At 38.9% G+C, this 20,728-nt stretch overlaps 3 protein-coding genes across 3 annotated transcripts; all 3 read right to left on the bottom strand.

Moving 5' to 3' along the window:
- Positions 1–726: 726 nt before the first annotated feature.
- On the bottom strand, positions 727–20,477 carry LOC116305171 (NAD(P) transhydrogenase, mitochondrial). Its single transcript, XM_089026116.1, has 16 exons — positions 20,366–20,477; positions 19,347–19,411; positions 19,197–19,261; positions 18,845–18,908; positions 18,188–18,447; positions 17,253–17,553; positions 16,164–16,316; positions 15,428–15,684; positions 8,128–8,419; positions 7,014–7,337; positions 6,375–6,563; positions 5,677–6,150; positions 5,026–5,292; positions 2,731–2,970; positions 1,739–1,917; positions 727–1,119 (listed from the first exon to the last, which is right to left on the bottom strand). The coding sequence occupies exons 2-16, from the start codon at positions 19,402–19,404 to the stop codon at positions 967–969; spliced, it is 3,276 nt and encodes a 1,091-aa protein (XP_088882242.1). The 5' UTR covers positions 19,405–19,411; positions 20,366–20,477; the 3' UTR covers positions 727–966.
- Positions 9,694–13,112, bottom strand: LOC148913145 (uncharacterized). The gene has a single exon (XM_089026113.1). It carries the CDS (start codon positions 13,110–13,112, stop codon positions 9,777–9,779), a length of 3,336 nt encoding a protein of 1,111 aa, XP_088882239.1. The 3' UTR covers positions 9,694–9,776.
- On the bottom strand, positions 13,116–14,566 carry LOC148913146 (uncharacterized). The gene has a single exon (XM_089026114.1). The coding sequence runs from the start codon at positions 14,268–14,270 to the stop codon at positions 13,116–13,118; it is 1,155 nt and encodes a 384-aa protein (XP_088882240.1). The 5' UTR covers positions 14,271–14,566.
- Positions 20,478–20,728: the final 251 nt, after the last annotated feature.

Genomic DNA, 20,728 nt, shown 5'->3' on the forward strand with positions numbered 1-20,728 from the left:
TTCTCCCTTCAAACAACTATCCATCGATACATTAAAAAAAAACAATTCCCTATCCTCCTAGCCATACACTTACTGATCTACCCATACATATTATCATACAAGTATCAACCAATCACTCAATCAAACCACTTACCCAACCACTAATAAAGCTAGACACTTGTCGCTTTATCGATCGATTGATCCTACTCTCTCTCCTTCCACCCATACACCCAACAACCCAACCCTCAATCCTCTTTTACTCCGACGAAGGACTAGCGTCCGAAACGTCAGTTTTTTCATCTTCTTCACGGTGCATAATTTACCTTTTCATCATTACTGTTTCATTAGAAACACCGACGCAGCTCACACTAGTTTTTAGCTAGTTATATCTCCCTCAATCAACTATACACTTACCCACCCACTTAACCACCAATATACCCATCCCATCACCCATCCCTCAACCTCCACACAAACCTCCTGTATTTCATCCACCACCCCCCTTCAATATCGTTTCTCCCCCCCCCCCCCAACCCCCTTCAATATCGTTTCCACACCCCTTCAATATCGTTTCTCCCCCCACCCCCTTCAATATCGTTTCTACACCCCATCAATATCGTTTCTCTCCCAACCCTTCAATATCGTTTCTACACCCCCCTTTTCTACACCCCTCTTCAATATCGTTTCTACACCCCCACCCCCTTCAATATCGTTTCTACACCCCCACCCCCTTCAATATCGTTTCTACAATTCGAGAATGCCACATTTGGTTTATTTTAAAGACACCTCCGTTCCTTTACTGATGAAAATAGTCTTTGATGAGTTTTGAGTTTTCTGTAAAAGTCCATGCAAAAACACTCTTCCACGCCAAACGATAAAAATTCCTCACACGTTTTGGTCCACGCTACTACACATTCAATTTGATTAACCCTACCTACAAAACTAGTCAGATTCCTTCACTATTCTTCATATTTTGGGGATTGAGGCTTGTTAAGGGATGTTGTAGTGTGCTCTGATCTTACCAAAGAGAGCATCGCACATGGTTTTGGCGTCGCCTAGCAACATGGCAGTGTTTTCATTAAAGAATACCGGGTTATCGACGTCTGCGTATCCAGCGCCGAGGGTTCGCTTCATGATAACCACCTGCAAGGAACAGAAACAATTTAACACTATTAAAGGCATGTTACACACACTCTAATTGGTCAGTAATAATTTAAGGCATGTTACACACACTCTAATTGGTCAGTAATAATTTAAGGCATGTTACACACACTCTAATTGGTCAGTAATAATTTAAGGGATGTTACACACACTCTAATTGGTCAGTAATAGTTTAAGACATGTTACGCGCAATCTAATTGGTCAGATTGAAATATTCAAGATAACACGCGAAGTCTGGTTGAAAGCATTTTTGAAACTAATTCTAGACACTAGGCGAAGTGATTCGCAAGACTGTTAAAACAATCAAGACATAACGCTCGCTGTTAGCCTCGCATCAAAGTTCTTTTTGAGAAGGGCACACTGGTCTCGCAGTATCATTAGAACCGATTTTAAATGAAAGTGAAAATCTCTGCCGTGCCGTGCCGTGACCGAGGCGGTGCCGTGTCTGAGCATTGCCATTGCAGAATGATTTAGCGTACTATGATTGGTTTAAAAGATGTCATCAATTTCGTACCGTGACCGTGTCGCTACTGTATCTGAGCATTTGCATTGACTGAGCGCAAATGAAATCGCGCCTTCCATCAGGGTTTTTGTATCCTACCTGCTTTGCCTTCCATACTTCAAGCACAGGCATCCCAGCGATAGAAGAGTTGGGATCGTCTTGGGCTGCTGAGTTGATTGTGTCGTTAGCACCGATAACAAGGGCTAAGTCAGTGCCTGGGAAGTCGTCGTTGATTTCTTCCATTTCGAGTACGATGTCGTATGGTACACCCGCTTCGGCTACAGAATTACAATAACACGAGTGTTAGTGTGTATCTTTATTATCTCCGCCTCCTCATCACCATGATTTATCATCATCATCATCATGACGTATCATCATCATGTATCATCATCATGTACCATCATGTATCATCATGTATCATCATCATGTATCACCACCATGTATCATCATCATGTATCATCATCATGACGTATCATCATCATGTGTCATCATCATGTATCATCATGTATCATCATCATCATGTATCATCATCGTGTATCATCATCGTGTATCATCATCATGTATCATCATCATGTATCATCATCATGTATCATCATCATGTATCATCATCATGTATCATCATCATGTTTCATCATCATGTGTCATCATCATGTATCATCATCATGTATCATCATCATGTATCATCATCATGTATCATCATGTATCATCATCATCATGTATCATCATCGTGTATCATCATCGTGTATCATCATCATGTATCATCATCATGCATCATCATGTATCATTATCATGTATCATCATCATGTATCATCATCATGTATCATTATCGTGTATCATCATGTATCATCATCATGTATCATCATCATGTATCACCATCATCATGTAACATCATCATGTATCATCATCATGGATCATCATCATGTATCATCATCATGTATCATCATGTATCATCATCATGTATCATCATCATGTATCATCATCATGCATCATCATCAACATGTATCATCATTATCATGCATCATAACTATTATCATGTCTTATCATCATCATCATCATAATGTACAATCATCATCATCATACATCATTCTTACCGAGAAGAACGTTGAGTTGTCCCGGCATACGTCCTGCCACAGGATGAATACCAAACCGTACATTGATACCCTTGTCTTTCAACGTACGCACCATATCAGCAATAGCGTACTGGGCCTTAGCAACCGCCAGGCCGTAACCAGGCACGATAATCACATCCTTAGCACTGGTAAGCATTTCTACTGCTGAGTCAGCATTAATCTCCGTGTGCGTTCCTTCGATCTTCACTCTCTCTCCGGTTCCTGTGAAAAAAAAACCATTAAAAGATCCGAAACAACAACCAAACTAAACACTCAATTCAGAACTTAGGGCGTAACAAAGTATTTACAATTTCCAATCCGAGTGGGGTTCCTGTGCGTTAATTATCTCTGGACATCATTATGGGCTTCCTGTGTAATATCTCGTGTGCACGCACGTGGATTGCATACGTCACCCAAGATATGACATCACACTAGACACAACGACGTCACAATATGAAAATCAAGTGAGAATAACGGTATGACGTCACAGACAATACCACGTCACAATATCATGACGTCACAGATACTACCACGTAATAATATCATAATGACGTCACAAACACCACCACGTGATGATAGCATGACAACCAAGTCAGAAAGGATAGCGAGAATGAATTCTTTGTCGAGTTACGTTTGGGAAGAGTTACCTGCCAAGAGTTCCTGTGAGAATGATGTGGAAGGTGATGAGGAATGGGTGTGGATACAAGGTGTGCGAGAGGAGGTCCAGACGGAATCCTCTTCAAGGTAAGACTGCCAACAGAGAGCAAGCTTGAAGGCAGGGAAAATATAGTAGTTTTTGTCGTGATGTTTTTAAGGCGACAATTGACATTGCATAAGCAAAATCCAGTCAGTGCAGAAAAGAAAGAAATAGAAACCGCAAGGTTGCGGCAGAAGTATTTCTTTTTTTTAATGCTTTTGAGGAAAATGAGCAATTATTCTATTCCTTAATAGGAAACGCAGTTTTATTGGCTACCGATGCCCGAGCGCACTCATTTACTTTGCCTTGTAACTAATTCTTTCGACGTAAACTTAAGGGGAAAATAAGACGATTTCGAGAAAACTCCACACGCTATCTTTTTTGATAATGGCTAAGGCAATCGATATCATTGTTACAACCTCGTAGACAAATGTTCATTATTTGCATGTGAAAACATAGCTGCGAAACGGTTTGCTGAGATTTTTTTTTCATTATCTAGCTCGAGTATTTCTACATTAGAAGAGAACAGGGAGGCTTCTTCAACTAGTAGACGTAGAGAAGAAAGGTTTTCTCAAGCAGAAGCTAGCTCTTCCTCGTCTCCATCACCCAGTCGACCCATAACCAGAAGTCAAAAACATCTACTATCGTACACAGAACTTGGAATAGCAAAACCATTAAAACGACTGCAGATAGGAGGAGAAACAAAGAAGAATAAAGGCGTAAAAGTTACAAGGAAGAATACACGACACAAGAACGTTGTGTTCAAGCTACAGGGAAGGAGAAGTCACAGAAAAAATCAAACGTACAAACAAGATAGACGGTAGCAGAAAAATGGTTAAAAAGAAATAAGGAATCTCTTTAACGCACTTCATGTATTAAATCTGTAACTAATAAAATGTCTTTCAAATCTTCTTCAAATATTTCGCACCTTCAGGTTTAGATTATTTTTTATTCTTTATTATCTTTATTATTTTTTATACATTTTATAACGCCTTGTTCTAAAATTTGTGTTTTACTGCATCCAGTCAAGAACATAAGGGACGGACCATTAGATTTTCGAGGGGAGGGAGGGGGGGGGGGGGGTATTGAAAAAAAAAAAAGAAAACAAATCGTGCATAAGAAAAGTGCCCGAAAAAAATTCCAAATTATGTCCAAAAAAATTTTCTGCACAGCCATGAGGCGTAAAGAAAATTCCTGCACGAAATAAATTGCCCAATCTCCCCCCCCCCCCCCCCTAAAAAATCTAATGGTCTGTCCCTAAAAGGTACCGACCGATCATTTTCAATTGACGGCAGCGAAAAAACAAATTTCAGCGTGCAGCTTGTAACTACCGAGCCACAGAATATTGAAAACCGCAGTAAGAAATAAATATTAGTAATATATAAATATTAGTAATATATAAATATTAGTAATATATAAATATTAGTAATATATAAATACTAGTAATATATGTGTGGTTTTCCCTCTGGTTATCCCTCAAACCACAACGTATTTGTAGCAGGAGAAAAAAATTACGAAGGCACTGGTAATTGCACTGAATATGGGGAATGTGAAAATGGTGGATTGTTAGACGTACTCACCAGAAGACAGGGTCCCATATCCACCAAACAGGACATTAGCAAGAGATCTGTTCATGGCCTTACACATGATGTACGAGAGGATGCCTCCAGAGAACCCAACCAAGGCGCCGACGATGGTCAGGAGGTCATTATTCAACATGAAGCCCTCGGCACACAAGGCCCATCCGCTGTAGCTGTTGAGTACTGTGATGACGACTGGCATGTCGGCACCGCCGATGGATGCTGTCATATGCCATCCCATGATCATTGATAATGCTGCAGTCGTACCTGAAAAGTATACGTTGAATGGACAATTAATTTTTACATAAATTATTTTGCGAATATCCTGCTTTCATTCACGCTATTTTTTAACGGGTGTTTATAAATAAAAACAAAAACAAAAACAAAAAAGAAATCAACCCCCCACTCCCTCCCCCCCTCAAAAAAACTTGATTTGTGTCACGGTCGTGTCAAATACTTATGAATGAAAGCTTGTTTTCCGCTGATGTTCGTTTTGCAGAGGTTCCTCTGATCAATATGAAAACTTATTATCATGCAACTCTAAATACGGACATGCGTGTTTCTGTTTTGCGGTTGTATTAAAAGGCTCGACCACTACGAAAAATGTATCAATCTGGTCGTATTAGAGGTTCGACCATGTGAACATCTTACCCAACATGGACAGACAGACACTGTTGTCTCCACTAGTCATGTAATATCCCATCGCAGCAACATTGGCCAGTGCCATGGCAATGTTCAGTTGGTTCTTGCCCGGCAGGCTGAGTGCCTTGGAATCCAGTAGAGCATGGAGCTTGCCAAATGCTACTAACGACCCAGTGAAGGTCACTCCTCCGATAAATGTCCCCAGGAAGATTGCGGTTTTGTGGACATTGCCTGCAGGATCTAGAGCAAAATGATCTCCATCGATCATGAACTTAGCGATGGCAGTCAAGACTGCTGCAAGACCTACAAAGCTGTGGAAGGCTGCAACGAGCTGGGGTAGGTCACTGACGGCGATAGGGCTGGAGATGGCTGCTCCTATGGAACCACCAACAGCCATCATGGCACTCATCTGGGCCAGGACATCTGGGCTGGGATGGAGGCTACCGATGGTGGCAGCCATTCCAGTACCAATACCAATCATTCCTGGAAATAAATCAGCTTATTAGTACTTTCAAGCTTCTTGTAACCTTGCAACCTTTTGTTAAAAAAATCCTAGGTATAGCATTCTTTAGGGGAGGGGTTGGGGGTCAAATATATTTATCAGGAGAGTAGTTGGGGTCAACCATGCTTAATTTTACCCCAACCTCCATTTTAAGGACATCAAAGCATCAGGATCTTGGAAACAATGCTTAGACATGCAGACATACCTAGAGAATTGCCCTGTCTGCAAGTACTTTGGGTGGACAGACCACTGAGTGCACCAACACAACAGAGAGATGAGATGAGGTAAGCCATCTGGTCAATATCAGGGTATCCCATGTATTTAACTCCTGCATAACCACCCATTGCCATAGCAGCAGGGAGGGCGTACATGTACGAGTACTCTGGTGGATCACCTGTATTTAAAGAATACTATCGGTAAATTGGAGTGAAGGATATAGACAATTGAAAAATAATGTATATCAATGTATATGTAATGTATATTAAATGTTATATCTCAACATATTGGTTGAGAGTTGTGCGCAAAGAATATTGAATGTAATGGTAGTGTGTGTGTGTGTGCAAGTAAAAGTGGACTAAATAGATCCCTATCAATAGATGAATATTTTTTGGTACATATTAACACATATTATATCTGAAAACCAGGCCATTTTAGATTAAACTGTTTTGCTAGGAGCAAATTTTGTTGAATTTTCTATTGAATTTGAAGATTCTATCCCCCACATAAACAAGCAGTGACGTCATAGTGAAATAAGGCAATTCAATAATTAAAACTTTCCAGGATAAAAAGTATAACAGCTAGACTATCAAGGCATATGTTATATGGAGGTGTGAGACGTTCTTACCTGGACGTCTAAACATGTCTAACATTCTCTTGGTAATAATAAAGCCACCGGTAATGTTAATAGATGAGATTAGTGTCGCAGCAGCAGCTAAGGTTGTGGCAGTATTATTTGGTAACATTCCGCCACCCATCATTACCAGACCACCAGCCGCGGTGATTCCAGAGATGGCGTTTGTTACAGACATGAGGGGTGAGTGAAGGGAAGGGGTCACTCCCCACACTACCTTGTAACCAATGATGCCAGACAGTGAGAAAGTGGTTATCATGGTTGCAAATGCGGCATTGGGCGAGACTGTGCTGAGAGCCAGTAGAGATCCAAATCCAGCTAAAGGGTATAGAAACAGTTTAAGTTAAAATAATAAATAAATAAATAAATGAATGAATGAATAAAATAAATAAATAAAATAAATAAAATAAATAAAATAAAAAAATAAAATAAAATACATAAATAAATAAATAAATGAATGAATGAATAAAATAAATTAGATAAATAAATAAATAAATAAATAAATAACCTTATTTAACGTGGAGAGTACACTTAGCTAACTGCTAGTTTACAGTGTAGTCCACAAAGCATAAAGGGGTTTAAGAATCCCAACTGACAAGGAGGTAAACCAGTTGGCTATTTACAAGCATGGTCGAGAAACTGAATTTGAACTAATCAGAAACCATGACAAATACAGTCTCAGCTAGTGACCACAGCGGGGCGGGACTCGAACCCAGCACCATCGGATTGCCAAACTGGCACTATGAACACTCGACCATGCTGCCCCCTATTAAATAAACTCTGTTTATAGAGGATGACAACTGACAGCAAACTCGGTCCTTTTTTAACATCTCTAGTTAATTAGGGACGGGACCACCATTAACGTGATCATCCGAGCCACATGAAGGTCTAACCATTTGTAGATGTAATTACAAAGACAGCACCTTCTCCTTAGTTATTTTAAGACCCTAAGAGTTGGTCTGACCGAGGCTTGAACCATGACCTCCTGCACAACAGACCAATGCTCTTACCAACTGAGCTAACCGGGTGGTGGTTTTAGTTATTAGTTGTGAGTGGTCTACAAGTCAAATAATTGTTATAAAACATACATGAAATGCACAACACATACCAGCAGTGAGACCTGCTTCTTGCAATGCTGAATTGAAAGGAGAGAGCTCTGGTGGTTTGACGACGGCTTTTGGCTTTGATGGAGTAGGGGGAGGATGGCTGATCGCTGGTGGAGGCCACATCATTTTACCATCTTGCAATACAATTGATCCTCGGATGACCTCGTCATTCAAGTCTATACCAAACTTTCCCTTCTCCCCTCCCATGGACAGTAAATATTTGGTCAGGTTGTTGGCATAAAGTGTGCTGGACTGAGTGGCTAGACGACTTGGAAGATCTGTGTAGCCAACAATCTACATACAAAGAAATAAGAAGATAATGTATCAGATGCTGCCTTAAATGATGAGGATGACACATGATGATGATGCATGATGATGATACATGATGATGATACATGATGATGATACACGATGATGATACACGATGATACACTATGATGATACACAATGATGATACACGATGATGATAAACGATGATGATACACGATGATGATACACGATGATGATACATGATGATGATGATACATGATGATGACACATGATGATGATGATACATGATGATGATACATGATGATGATACATGATGATGATACATGATGATGATACATGATGATGATACATGATGATGATGATACATAATGATGATACATGATGATGATACATGATGATGACACATGATGATGATGATGACACATGATGATGATACATGATGATGATACATGATGATGATACATGATGATGATACATGATGATGATACATGATGATGATGATACATGATGACACATGATGATGATACATGATGATGATGATACATGATGATGATATATGATGATGATACATAATGATGATACATGATGATGATGATACATAATGATGATACATGATGATGATACATGATGATACATGATGATGATACATGATGATGATGATACATGATGATGACACATGATGATGATGATGACACATGATGATGATACATGATGATGATACATGATGATGATACATGATGATGATACATAATGATGATACATGATGATGATGATACATGATGATGATACATGATGATAATACATGATGATGATGATGATGATGACACATGATGATGATACATGATGATGATACATGATGATGATACATGATGATGATACATGATGATGATACATGATGATGATACATGATTAGTCCATGGGCCAGGGCCCCAAAAATAAGGTCTTCGGTAACAGTCAGGGGGACAAATGCTATCATACATTTTTGGAAAGCTTGCACCCTCTACTTTATGGTTTTCAGTGATAGCAATGTCAGAAGAGTAGCTTTAGTGCTGAAATCACGTGATATTATGACGTCACTCAATTAAAATCGAAATTTAGATAATACTAATATTCCAGCTATTCAAGTTTATTATAAGGCCTGAAATGTATATGCAATCATTTCAAAATGATAGACAAGGTATTCAGTAAGCTCAACATGAGCTACTCTAGGGAGTTTTAGAATATCGTAGTTACCATGGCAACAAGTTGTTTTGTGATTTATGTGCTTTAAAGGGAAAGAATAGTTGGAAAACATATTTGATACATTTATATTGTTCTTCGCGTAGCCTATTTTTCAATATCAAACGTCTGACTCTATACAAACTTACTGTTAATGGCCTCTTTAATTGTCTTCATCATCCTCTTCTTCTTCTGAACATTCATCATCTTCGAGATCTTCATCTTCTACACGATTGTCACAGTCACGTAGTTTGCACATATCAGTGCACTTCAGGCCATTTATAATGCACATACAGCTTGATGGTTTACATGAGCGTGAGCAAGAGCAGGAAAGGAATTCTAGGACAGCTGTGGGGGCTGGTTCACCGCTCATCCATTTGATTACAAACTTGTTGTCTTCGTGAATCCACCCGTGTCCAATAGGTGATGGAACGTTAGGGCAGCCTTGCAGACTTCTTCTCCAGATGGCTGCTTGGTAGTTTGCACGTTGTGTATGGAGTTTTAAGCAGTCAGCGCAGGGCGGTAGCTGTTGCGATTCTAGTTTCCCTTTCTTCACACAGAATAATCTATAACGAAGCTCATTTACTTCTTTGGTTCCAGGATTGGAGCTGTACATTCTGCATGTGAATTCTTGTATCTTTGAGAACACGTCGTCTGTGAAATCCCACTGCATTCCAATTTGGTGAAATAGGTCTTGGTACAATTTGTTTGTTTTCAGCATTTTGAATGCAGCTAGTTTTCCTTTTCCCGCAAAAGCACTGACACTGTCACAGCCTGTAAAGGCGTGAAAACCGAGAAGAGACGTACATACCTGCGATCCTAACATTCGAGCTACATTTGAAATGTCAATGTACATTGTTCGAATCTTCTTGCCACATTTCACGTACAATGAGCATGGAATATAACTACTGAAAGCCAAACAGAGAACAAATACGTCGGTATCTTCTGAACTAATCACAACTGCTTCGTAGCCTGCCGATGCTGCATTTGCTGCATGGAATAGAACTCTTGTGTCAGCCTCTTCATGATTTGATCGAAGGTCCTCCCTTTCTGCTGAACCTGATGAAGTGATTTCATAACAGTGGTCTTCTGTTGTTACAAAGATAGTCTTTGATTGTTCAGCTAATCTTTCCTGATACTTCTCCTTTCTCCATTCTTCTGAAATAAACTTAATAAGTTGGGACTTGTTTTTGGAACTTGCTAGAAATTTGGACCACTGACGAATCTTATGATCTGATTTGATGTTTTTAAACTCGTGTCCACTTTCAGAACCCCTCTTTTCTCTTTCGGCATTTTTGATCGATTCATCCTTGTAAACATCGAAGACAACATCGATACGTTCGCTTTCGTTTCCTTCATTTAGGATCATAGACATGAGACTTTCAGCTACGTCACCAAATGTCTTCTGGTCAACTTTCATTTTCTGAACAAAAAACATTCCATCAATAATTCGTGCACTTGGCTGTGGAATGGTATTTGCCGCTGGTATGTTCTTCTTCAGGTAGTTTAACAGAGATGATTTATTTGTTTTCCTTAACGATCCATCAGCAGATGCCAGAGACCAAGGTAGGGGTCCAAGTGGGTGACAAAGGACATCACTTATATTCAGCTTTCTGTTCTCAGCAATGATCAGCATCTGTGCAAATAAAGCTCTATCTGCCTTTATTATAACTTCCTTGCTTGTTCCTCCTCCGACTTTCATCTTCTTGGACAGATTTCCAAATGTTTTCAGTTGGAGCTTGGTCATTTTATCATAGAAATCAGACTTTGGTGGATTAGACTCGAGTCGGTTTTCTCTAAATGACTTGTATGCTTCCTCACCAAGAGCTTTGGCTTGAATCAAATCTTTGGCAATTTCTGGAGTCGCAAGTTTACCGGTAGATAAACAAACAAGATCCTGTTGATTACTGTTAAAAGGATTTATCCAGCTTTCTTCTAGCAATAAGAGTAATGCATTTACATCTGCTTCATCTTTTGCCATCCTACTTGGTCGAAGATCAGTGTGTTTTCTGCTTGCTGTGTTCAGATGAAGCATATCCTTAAGCTGACGCATAAATATGTTTCGAAATTCTGCAACTAAGTAGTACTTTCTCACAGCACCAGGTTTCAAGCTGAATCCCTTGGTTCCTCCAGCAGTCTGTGTATCTTTATTAACGGTTTCTTCAACGGTTTGATCTACGGGTATTCTTCCAAATGGATTGTCGTCACCAATCTGTACAGAAAAGCCACCGGCTCTAAAGTACTCTATTACATCTGGGTGATCTTCTTCGAGGTGGGACATTTCTAGCAAGTAAGCAGATAAATATCTGGCGTAATTTATATTGTCATACGCAAAGCACCACGAAACCATTCCCCTGATAGAAGAGATATGAAGCTCCCAGTTACCCTCTCTTGATGCTCTTAAAAGTCCCAGAAGGATCTCCATAATGTCAATATATGACATCCAAAATTCAGAGAGCTGACCATTATGCTTTCGTAGAAAGTCTATATACATGTCATAGAGCTTAACGAATTCAGCAAAACTAGAACTTCCCATTTGTTTATTGAACTCTGCCTCACAAACATTGTCGTAAAGTGTCTCAAGTCCATTGAAGAAAGCATCAACTTTCCTATTTGATTCCTTGTGGTTTTCCTCGATCCATGACCGAAAGCCTTTCCATATCAACCTCATAAGTGCTTCGTACATTAGTTTGTGGAATCTAACTGCACGGTTGTATCTACGGCCATCCATGACTCCTGAGACAGAACCTTCTGCTATCACACCTGCCTCGATGCATAGATCTCTAAGCCCAGCATCTTGAAAGCGTTTGCCAATGATAGACAGTAAGGTGCAAGCTGTATGGAACACTCCAATCCTTAGTACGATATCTTTAAATCGTTGGTCATGTTTCCATTGAATTTCAGTTGCTTTTGCGTACAGCGCTTGGTCAAACACAAGGACGATACTTTTCAACTTGAGCTGGTTCTTTATCTTTAAAGATTGTACTAGTACTTCATGGACCGTTGCCATGTCTGTAGCAGGTGAGTTGATAGTTGGTAAATATCCTATGTTGTCTTTTGTGACTTCTACTTTATTGCGGATGGAAATGTTAAAACCAGTCCAGCTACTTGCTCTCTGTCTTTCTCTTGCATGGAGTCGTACTAAAATCCAAATCAGATTCTTCTTTCTTGCATTTGCCATCAATTCTTCAGAAGTGACTTCAACATATTTCCTTGCTCGAGGGCCACAACGATCTCCGGCGTTATATGGAGGAATCTCAGCGCGCTGCAGAGGCTCAATGCTTCTTTTCTTTGTTCTTGCAATCTCAAATTCTGGCTGTGCAGGAAGATTTGGACCAAAATGTCTGGCCTGAACGACAATACCATTTACTCGATGAGAAGTTCCTCCTCCAGATAACGTTTCTTCCAATCGATCAATGTTGTCCCAGCCAAGTGTTGTCTCAATATACGGCTGTATATCTTCGGGCAGCGGAACGTCATTGTTGGGCGTTGATGCCATTTTTTAAAGACAAAGTGCTGTGTTTATTTCCTCGACTTGCGAGTAGGCAATACCATGTCCGCATCTGTTTAACATCTGTATGACCTCAACATTGTTAGTCAAAGATTTGACTGCATAAGGTAGCAATATCTGTTTAGGGGGTTTCTCTTTTCCACCGCTCACGCCATAAATAAGATCTTGTCCATAAGAACTGATTAGGCGCTCCAGTCGTTGAGGGTATTCAGTTGGAATCTCAGTATTCCCAGTCAAAACAGTGTAAAGAAAAGTCTTGAGTTCTTCCGGTATGTTTACTGCATTCTGACAGAGTTCTGAAGGTTTTGGAGGCCACGACACATCTGTATTGTTATTTGACAAAATACCATTCCGAATATATAGACTAGCTTCCTGAATTTGTTTGATCTTTGATGGCATAGTTATATCTTCTTGTTGTTGCGCAAGTTTTGCCAGTTCCTTAGCCAATTCACGTTTTGAGAGACTTTCAGGAATAACAAACAGCTTATTGTCGTCAAGAAGGTCCTCAAACTGCAAAAGACTGCCAAACTCAAATTCCAATTTTCTGCGGATGTATTTCTTGGTTGACTCAGTAATTTCGGTAACGCCCATTGAGTTCATGTGGAAAATTAGTAAGTTTCTAAGGTCAACCAACTTTATTAATCTTGGATTCTCTAGTAAAGAACGTATGAATTCGAAAAGCTTTTCGTAAGCTTGAGTCTCAATGTCCTTATACCAATCATCAACATCAACAACTTCATCCCCGTCTTGAAATTCATTTGAATTGCTCACTTTAGCAGGGCGAGTATAATCTCGATAGCATGAACGGTGGTAACAAGCTTCGGCGGCTACTAGTTCACGACTTACGATGGCAATTATCTTAGTGTCATCTTTAGCAATAGCAGTTGTTCTAATGGAGTCATCAGCACGCAAATCTCTACACTGAATCAAACGCTCTCGATTTCTTGAAGATTTTAAATATTTACTTTTCTTTTCACAAAAAATGCATATCTCCTCGTATGTCCTACTCGAGCTTGATGGTTGTCTATTAGTTGCGTATCTCTTTTGCTCAGGCTCTTGCACATCATCAGCATCTTCAGTTGATCGAGAAAGGTTTTCAAGATCTCTTTTCAGAGTAAAAATACTTCGGCATTTTCTATGATACATAACGTTTGCCGGTATTTCTCCTTCGTTAGTATCCCTAGCCACATCAAGAATTGCTTTGTGATTACAAATTTCTGCAGCCTTTAGCAATGTTTTCCAAGATCCGAGGTCTTTGGGGGAAGTTAAATTTTGACTATTATCATCAGTACAATGAATAATACACTTTTTAAGATCTGTTGTACAAGAAAGAAAATCAAAAATGCTTTTACGTCTCTTTAAGGTATGTAAGGACTATAAAATCGACAAGACAAAGCTTCAAATCTGTTGAAAAAATGCAAATTCCGATTTCTAACATTGTTAGAAATATCTATATTATCAGTATCTTCATTTTCGTAGTCTTTAAAAGTGTTTAATTGAGCTGATTTTGCTGAAAATTCTACTCTACTTACCACACAAATAGTCCGCCATCTTGAAAATTACCCAAAATGCTTTGCGGATCAGCAAATATATTTTCTTCCTTTTTTAATCATTTTTATAAGTAATTTCAAAGTAAGCCAGCTTTTAAATGTAATAATATATAGTAGCTCTATTGTTTTAACATGTGATAAATAAATATCGAGCTTAAAATCATGCAAAGCTATTTTTATAAATTAATCTATCCCAGCCTCGTTTTCATGCTAAATCGATATTTTTCAATAATTTGATGTTACAAAAAATACCACAAAGCTACTCTTTTAGGAATGCTATCATATAAATTTTGAAACAACTTTAGGTGACCTTTAACCTGGCATAACTCACAATTTGTCCCTCTTAGTGTTACCATGGTCGAGCCCTGGCCCATGGACTAGATGATGATGATACATAATGTTGATACATGATGATGATGATACATGATGATGATACATGATGATAATACATGATGATGATACATGATGATGACACATGATGATGATGATGACACATGATGATGATACATGATGATGATACATGATGATGATACATGATGATGACGATGATACATGATGATGATACATGAAGATGATGATATATGATGATGATACATGATGAAGATACATGAAGATACATGATGATGATAATTGATGATGATAATACTTGGCGATGATGATATATTATAACAATGATGATAAATGATGGTGATAATATGTGATGATGATAATACATGATGCTGATACATGATGATGATGATGATAACCACTTACATTCACTCCATTGTGGTTATAGAGCTCTCCTGGCTTGGTCAGTTCACAATTCCCTCCTGTTTCTGAAGCAAGATCCACTATAACAGATCCAGGCTTCATTGATTCAACCATAGCTTTTGTGATGAGTTTTGGAGCTGGTCTGCCAGGAATCAAAGCTGTGGTGATCACAATATCTACATCTTTACACTGCTTGGCAAACAAAGCCATTTCTGCTTTGATAAACTCTGGTGACATCTCTTTGGCATAGCCTCCAGAGCCTAAAAACAAATGATGCTTTAATGATGAAATATCAATTTACCATTGCACCCCCTTGCTTGGCAAAAAAGGCATAGGAGTAAGACCTTTTATCTTATGACCTGTACAGCCTAGAGGTCGTTACAGGGTTCAATCTATGAGTTAGCTGTGGTCTGATGTAGATCAGCTCAGAGGTTTTTTCAGGGTTCGATCTGTGGGTTAGACATGCCCTGATGTAGATCAGCCAAGAGGTTGTTTGAGGGTACGATCTGTGAGTTAGCCATGCCCTGACTTTGATCAGCCCTGAGGTTGTTTGAGGGTATGATCTGTGAGTTAGCCATGCCCTGACTTTGATCAGCCTAGAGGTTGTTTGAGGGTACGATCTATGAGTTAGCCATGCCCTGACTTTGATCAGCCTAGAGGTTGTTTGAGGGTACGATCTGTGAGTTAGCCATAACCTGACATAAATCAGCCCAGACGTTGTTTCAGGGTACAATCTTACCTTCTCCAGATTCTTCAACACCAGTAACCTCTAAAAACTCAGCACCAAGTGACTGGACCTGTTCTTTTACGGCAGCCCGTGTGTCAAAAGCTCTGACGATTGCCCCCATGTTCTTTGCTGTTACTATGGAAGAAAGACCAGCAACTCCACCACCTGTGAAAATAGGGGGAAAACACATTAGGAAATCTTTACTCTGACAACAACAAAAGTATCAAGTTAGATAATAATATAACAGTTTTATCCAGGGAGGAATACAAGAAATCTTCTAAAACGACTGGTCACAAGCCTTCTTTCCTCCCTTCAGTAATGACTATTTGGATAGACAATGATTTTTAAACAATTTTATATCTCTTTAATTTATAAAATAACAAGTGCACAAAATAAATTAACAATATATACAGTATGAGTGGCCATGTTGTATCAGATATGCAACCACGAGTCGTAGCCGAGTGATTGTATATCTGATACAACACGGACACGAATACTGTATATGACTTATCAAACGTCTAGGTTAGTTCCTTTGTATTTCACTAAAATTTTCAAAATAAAAGTGAATCTGGCCAAGAAAATCCAACTTAAAGATTATGCAAATGAACACAGTCTTGTATCAGATTTACAACACTCTTCACTCGTCGTGATTTCTGTTGTGTTTTCCTCATGAATCATTAATGAGTTTGATAAATATATATACACTCAATTGAAGAATAATTATTGTTGTCAGGTTCAGAAACATAGAACATAGAAGCTAAACCGACTACATAGATGGCGCAAATGAATAAATTATAATATAATTATGTCATTTCCCATGTGCCAATACGGTCTCAGCTTTTATGTTCTATGTTTCTGAACCCGACAACGATTCTTCAATTGAGTGTATATTGTTTCATTTATTTCCTATGAAAAATTCAGAGAATGGGCAGAAAGAATGATGTTAGCATTTTAGATACTATCTTAAAATTAGCATTCCGACAAATCATAGAGTTCATAAAAACTTTGTTTAAATTTTGTTAATAGCCATATAGACCTCTCAGCTGGAAAAAAAAAAAAAAAAAAAAAATCATTAACTCTACATTGATTGACAGTATTTACCAATGACTAGGACTTTAGCTGGTGGGACTTTGCCGGCAGCAGTGATCTGCCCAGTGAAGAACCTGCCGAACAGGTTTGCAGCTTCAATAACAGCCTTGTAACCAGCGATGTTAGCCATGGAGCTCAAAGCATCGTAGGTCTGTGCCCTTGAAATCCTAGGGATACAATCTACTCCAAATGCAGTGATTTTCTTCTTTGCTAGTGTGTCTAGGAGGGCCGTGTTCTGTGCTGGGTATAGAAAGCTGACCAGTTTCGATCCTTCTTTCATTAATTCTGTTTCTTCAGGAGCAGGGGGGCGAACCTTAACAGTAAGAGTAAACCAGTGTGAAAATGTATCCCCTGCAGATTTGCCCTGGGGGGTACTCTTGCCCGTTTAGGATAGGGATGTGCCGCCAAGCCCTTTGAACACTGACCCTGTTACAGAGTAAAATCACTGAAATTCATACCCTGTTCCAGGGCAAGATCTCTGAAAACCATACCCTTTTCAAGTAGTGTGAAAATAGATACCCTGTTCCAGAGAGGAAAGAGCATGATTTCAAATACCTTGTCCCAGAGTGAGCGCAATTTTATATACCCTGTTCCAGAGTAGAATTGCTGAAAACCATATCCTGTTTGGGGGCACGTACCCGTATAGCAAATATAGGGGAGTACCCCCCCTGGGAGATTTGCACATCCCCCTTTCTAAGCACACAATTCTCGACTTACATGATTTTTGCAGAGAGATGGAAACCCTCACGGCAAGGTAGTGAACAACACATCAAACAAATTCTATAACATATGGCATCCACAGAAATTGAACCTGTTTCTCTATGGTGAAAGGTGTATACTTCTGCTATGCCACCCTTCAACATCCTCACTGGTTAAATTAATAGTTGAGGCCCATTTTAAAGATGTTTTAAGGTTTATGTCAAATTTCAGAACATATACACATATACCTTAAGAATAATGTCAGAACTGCTATAGACATCTTTAACGCTCTTGATCTTTGCCCCAGCACTGATGTATTCTTCATCAAGAAACCTAGCTCCAACACCAGCACCTTCTTCGATAACCACATTAAAACCTTGTTTAATGAGCTGGCTGACAGCCGTTGGGCTTAATGCAACTCGTCGTTCATTCTGGAAGGTTTCTCTTGGGACACCGATGGTCAGTTGGTCATATGGTGTCAGTGGTACTGCTGATACTTTAGCATCATCTTGAATCAAAAAAACCTCATTAGAATAATTATTATAACATCTGTATATTAGGAATATAAAATGGTTCACGTTTCTATATTGTGATATAAACACTCTGGAATTTGCAGTGCAAGAGAGGAGTTGTAGAGAAACATGAGGTGTCGCTGAGTGTTTTTTTGAGTGCTTTACAGCTCTCCAAGTGTTTAATATCACAGTATATAGACACCTCTTACATTGCCTTAAGTTTATGAAATAATAAAAAGCATGTTTTCTGTCCTCTGATATAAAATACAAAGGCTTAATATCTTAGCCTTGTATTAGCCCATATTATAATAAGAACTTTTTATTCTCTATTATTGAGGATACAAGAGATAACTCTTGTTGTTTAGTCATAAGATGTACTGTATGTAGATGTACCTTTGGCCTGGCTTGAGCAAAACCTAGATGCACCTGCATACAACTTTGGATAGAAGAATGCATCCTGGGAAAACAATAGAAACCGTAGCAATATTACATTTACACTAGGTACCAAAAAACAAATGGATGGATGGGAAGGTGGGAGAATGTATATATGCTGGCCATGGATAGTGGGTGGATAATGGGTATAAGGACATATATGAATATGCGAGTCAGTAGATGGATGGGTGGTTCAATGGATGGATGGATATATTGGTGAGTGGATGAATAGAAGTATGGGTATAGTTGATCATCTCATATGGTGGTTTTGACAACGCACATCTCAAAAATATCTCACCAACTCTTCACTTACTCTGGCTATAGGATTTTTTGGTGTGAAGACATACTTGGAAAGACATCCAGCTTTATGCTTGGCTCCTACAAAAAAAAACATTCATACTTGACAGCTGTACCAAAATGACATATTATAGCATATATCGACACTAGATAATGCAACACTCACCTCCTATTGCCTGGAGGTGGCACTGTTTTAACACTCTTACACTGGCCCTTAGAAACATCCTGCTTCTACGAGAAAGTAGTTGAAAGTTACTGCTGTTGGTTACCAGCACGGTATTATCATGATAGATTTTAGAATGCCTTGTTGCATAGTAGACCTCAGCATCAACAAAAAAAAGTGGAATTGCAGCACTTCACTTGCCAACAACTAGTTATAAATATCTTTAAACATAAGTGGACACAGCGCAGGGACGCAATTCCCCTCAAATAGTTTTCATTAATGATCTATCAATCATTCTAAACATAGGGGGCATAGCAGGGGTGTGACCTGTTGTCAAATATCTGATTGACTATTAATATTTTTTATTCATTATATATTTTAATAAATAATCTATTAATAAAATCATTGGTGTATCAAGTCACTGCATAGCTTAATCATCAAGATCTTTTCAACAGAATACTTTGGAAGCCCAACGAGATTCGATTCCATTTTTAGCACGTGTGTTTACGTTTTCCGCCAAAACTACACGTCATTATTCTACAAATGATCTTGGGAATATTCCCAAATCAACAAACGAAAAGTGTCAAGACGAGAAAGCTACAGCATTGTGGATGAATTGTTTCCAGTGCTGACAGAGAAGAGAACGCTACTCAAGGACTCTTTATATGTTTCCTGTGTTTTGAGCACGCGGAGTGGATCGGAGTCCAGAACACAATCAAAACCCGCCATAAACAATGTACAATGTACAATGTGCTTGGAATTGCTTTTAATTTAGCAATCTAAATTTCACAGCCAGTTTCACCATGAAAATATATGCTTCAAGAATTTTCAAGAATTATTATCTTTTAAAGTTTTACTAAAAGGAACATTATTTGCAATAAAATATTATGGAAGTCATGTGCATTTGTTGAGAGAGCGATTTCAAACATTTTTATAAGGAAAAAGCCCAAAACAGCAAAACATATATCAAAACACAGTTAAATAGCATCTTAGATTCATAATTATTGGTATTTAATGCTTACCTTGAGCTAAGCTATTTGGTAAGTCCTGAAAACCGGCCAAGAAATAAAATTTTGCCGGCCGGTTGAAGACTACAAATCTCAAGGACTGAATCAGGCTTCCTCGTGACTTATGCGCAGACGCGTAACACAGGAAGACCGCAACTCATCTTCGTGTAAAGCTGAGAGCAAGTTATTGATTTGGGTGGTGGGTGCCCGGGGGGGGGGGGGGGGGGGGGGGGGGGGGGGGGGGGTACTCCCCTATATTTACTACAATACAATACAATACAATACAATACAATTTTATTTGGCACCTTATACTAATAGTACATGAGTGTTTGATTCCAAATATATTATAGGTATATATATTATAGGTATATATATATA

Source organism: Actinia tenebrosa, unplaced genomic scaffold, assembly GCF_029948245.1.
Source record: "Actinia tenebrosa isolate PJP-AT-01 unplaced genomic scaffold, QUT_ActTen_1.0 PGA_scaffold0__85_contigs__length_37466705, whole genome shotgun sequence".
Lineage (NCBI taxonomy): Eukaryota > Metazoa > Cnidaria > Anthozoa > Actiniaria > Actiniidae > Actinia > Actinia tenebrosa.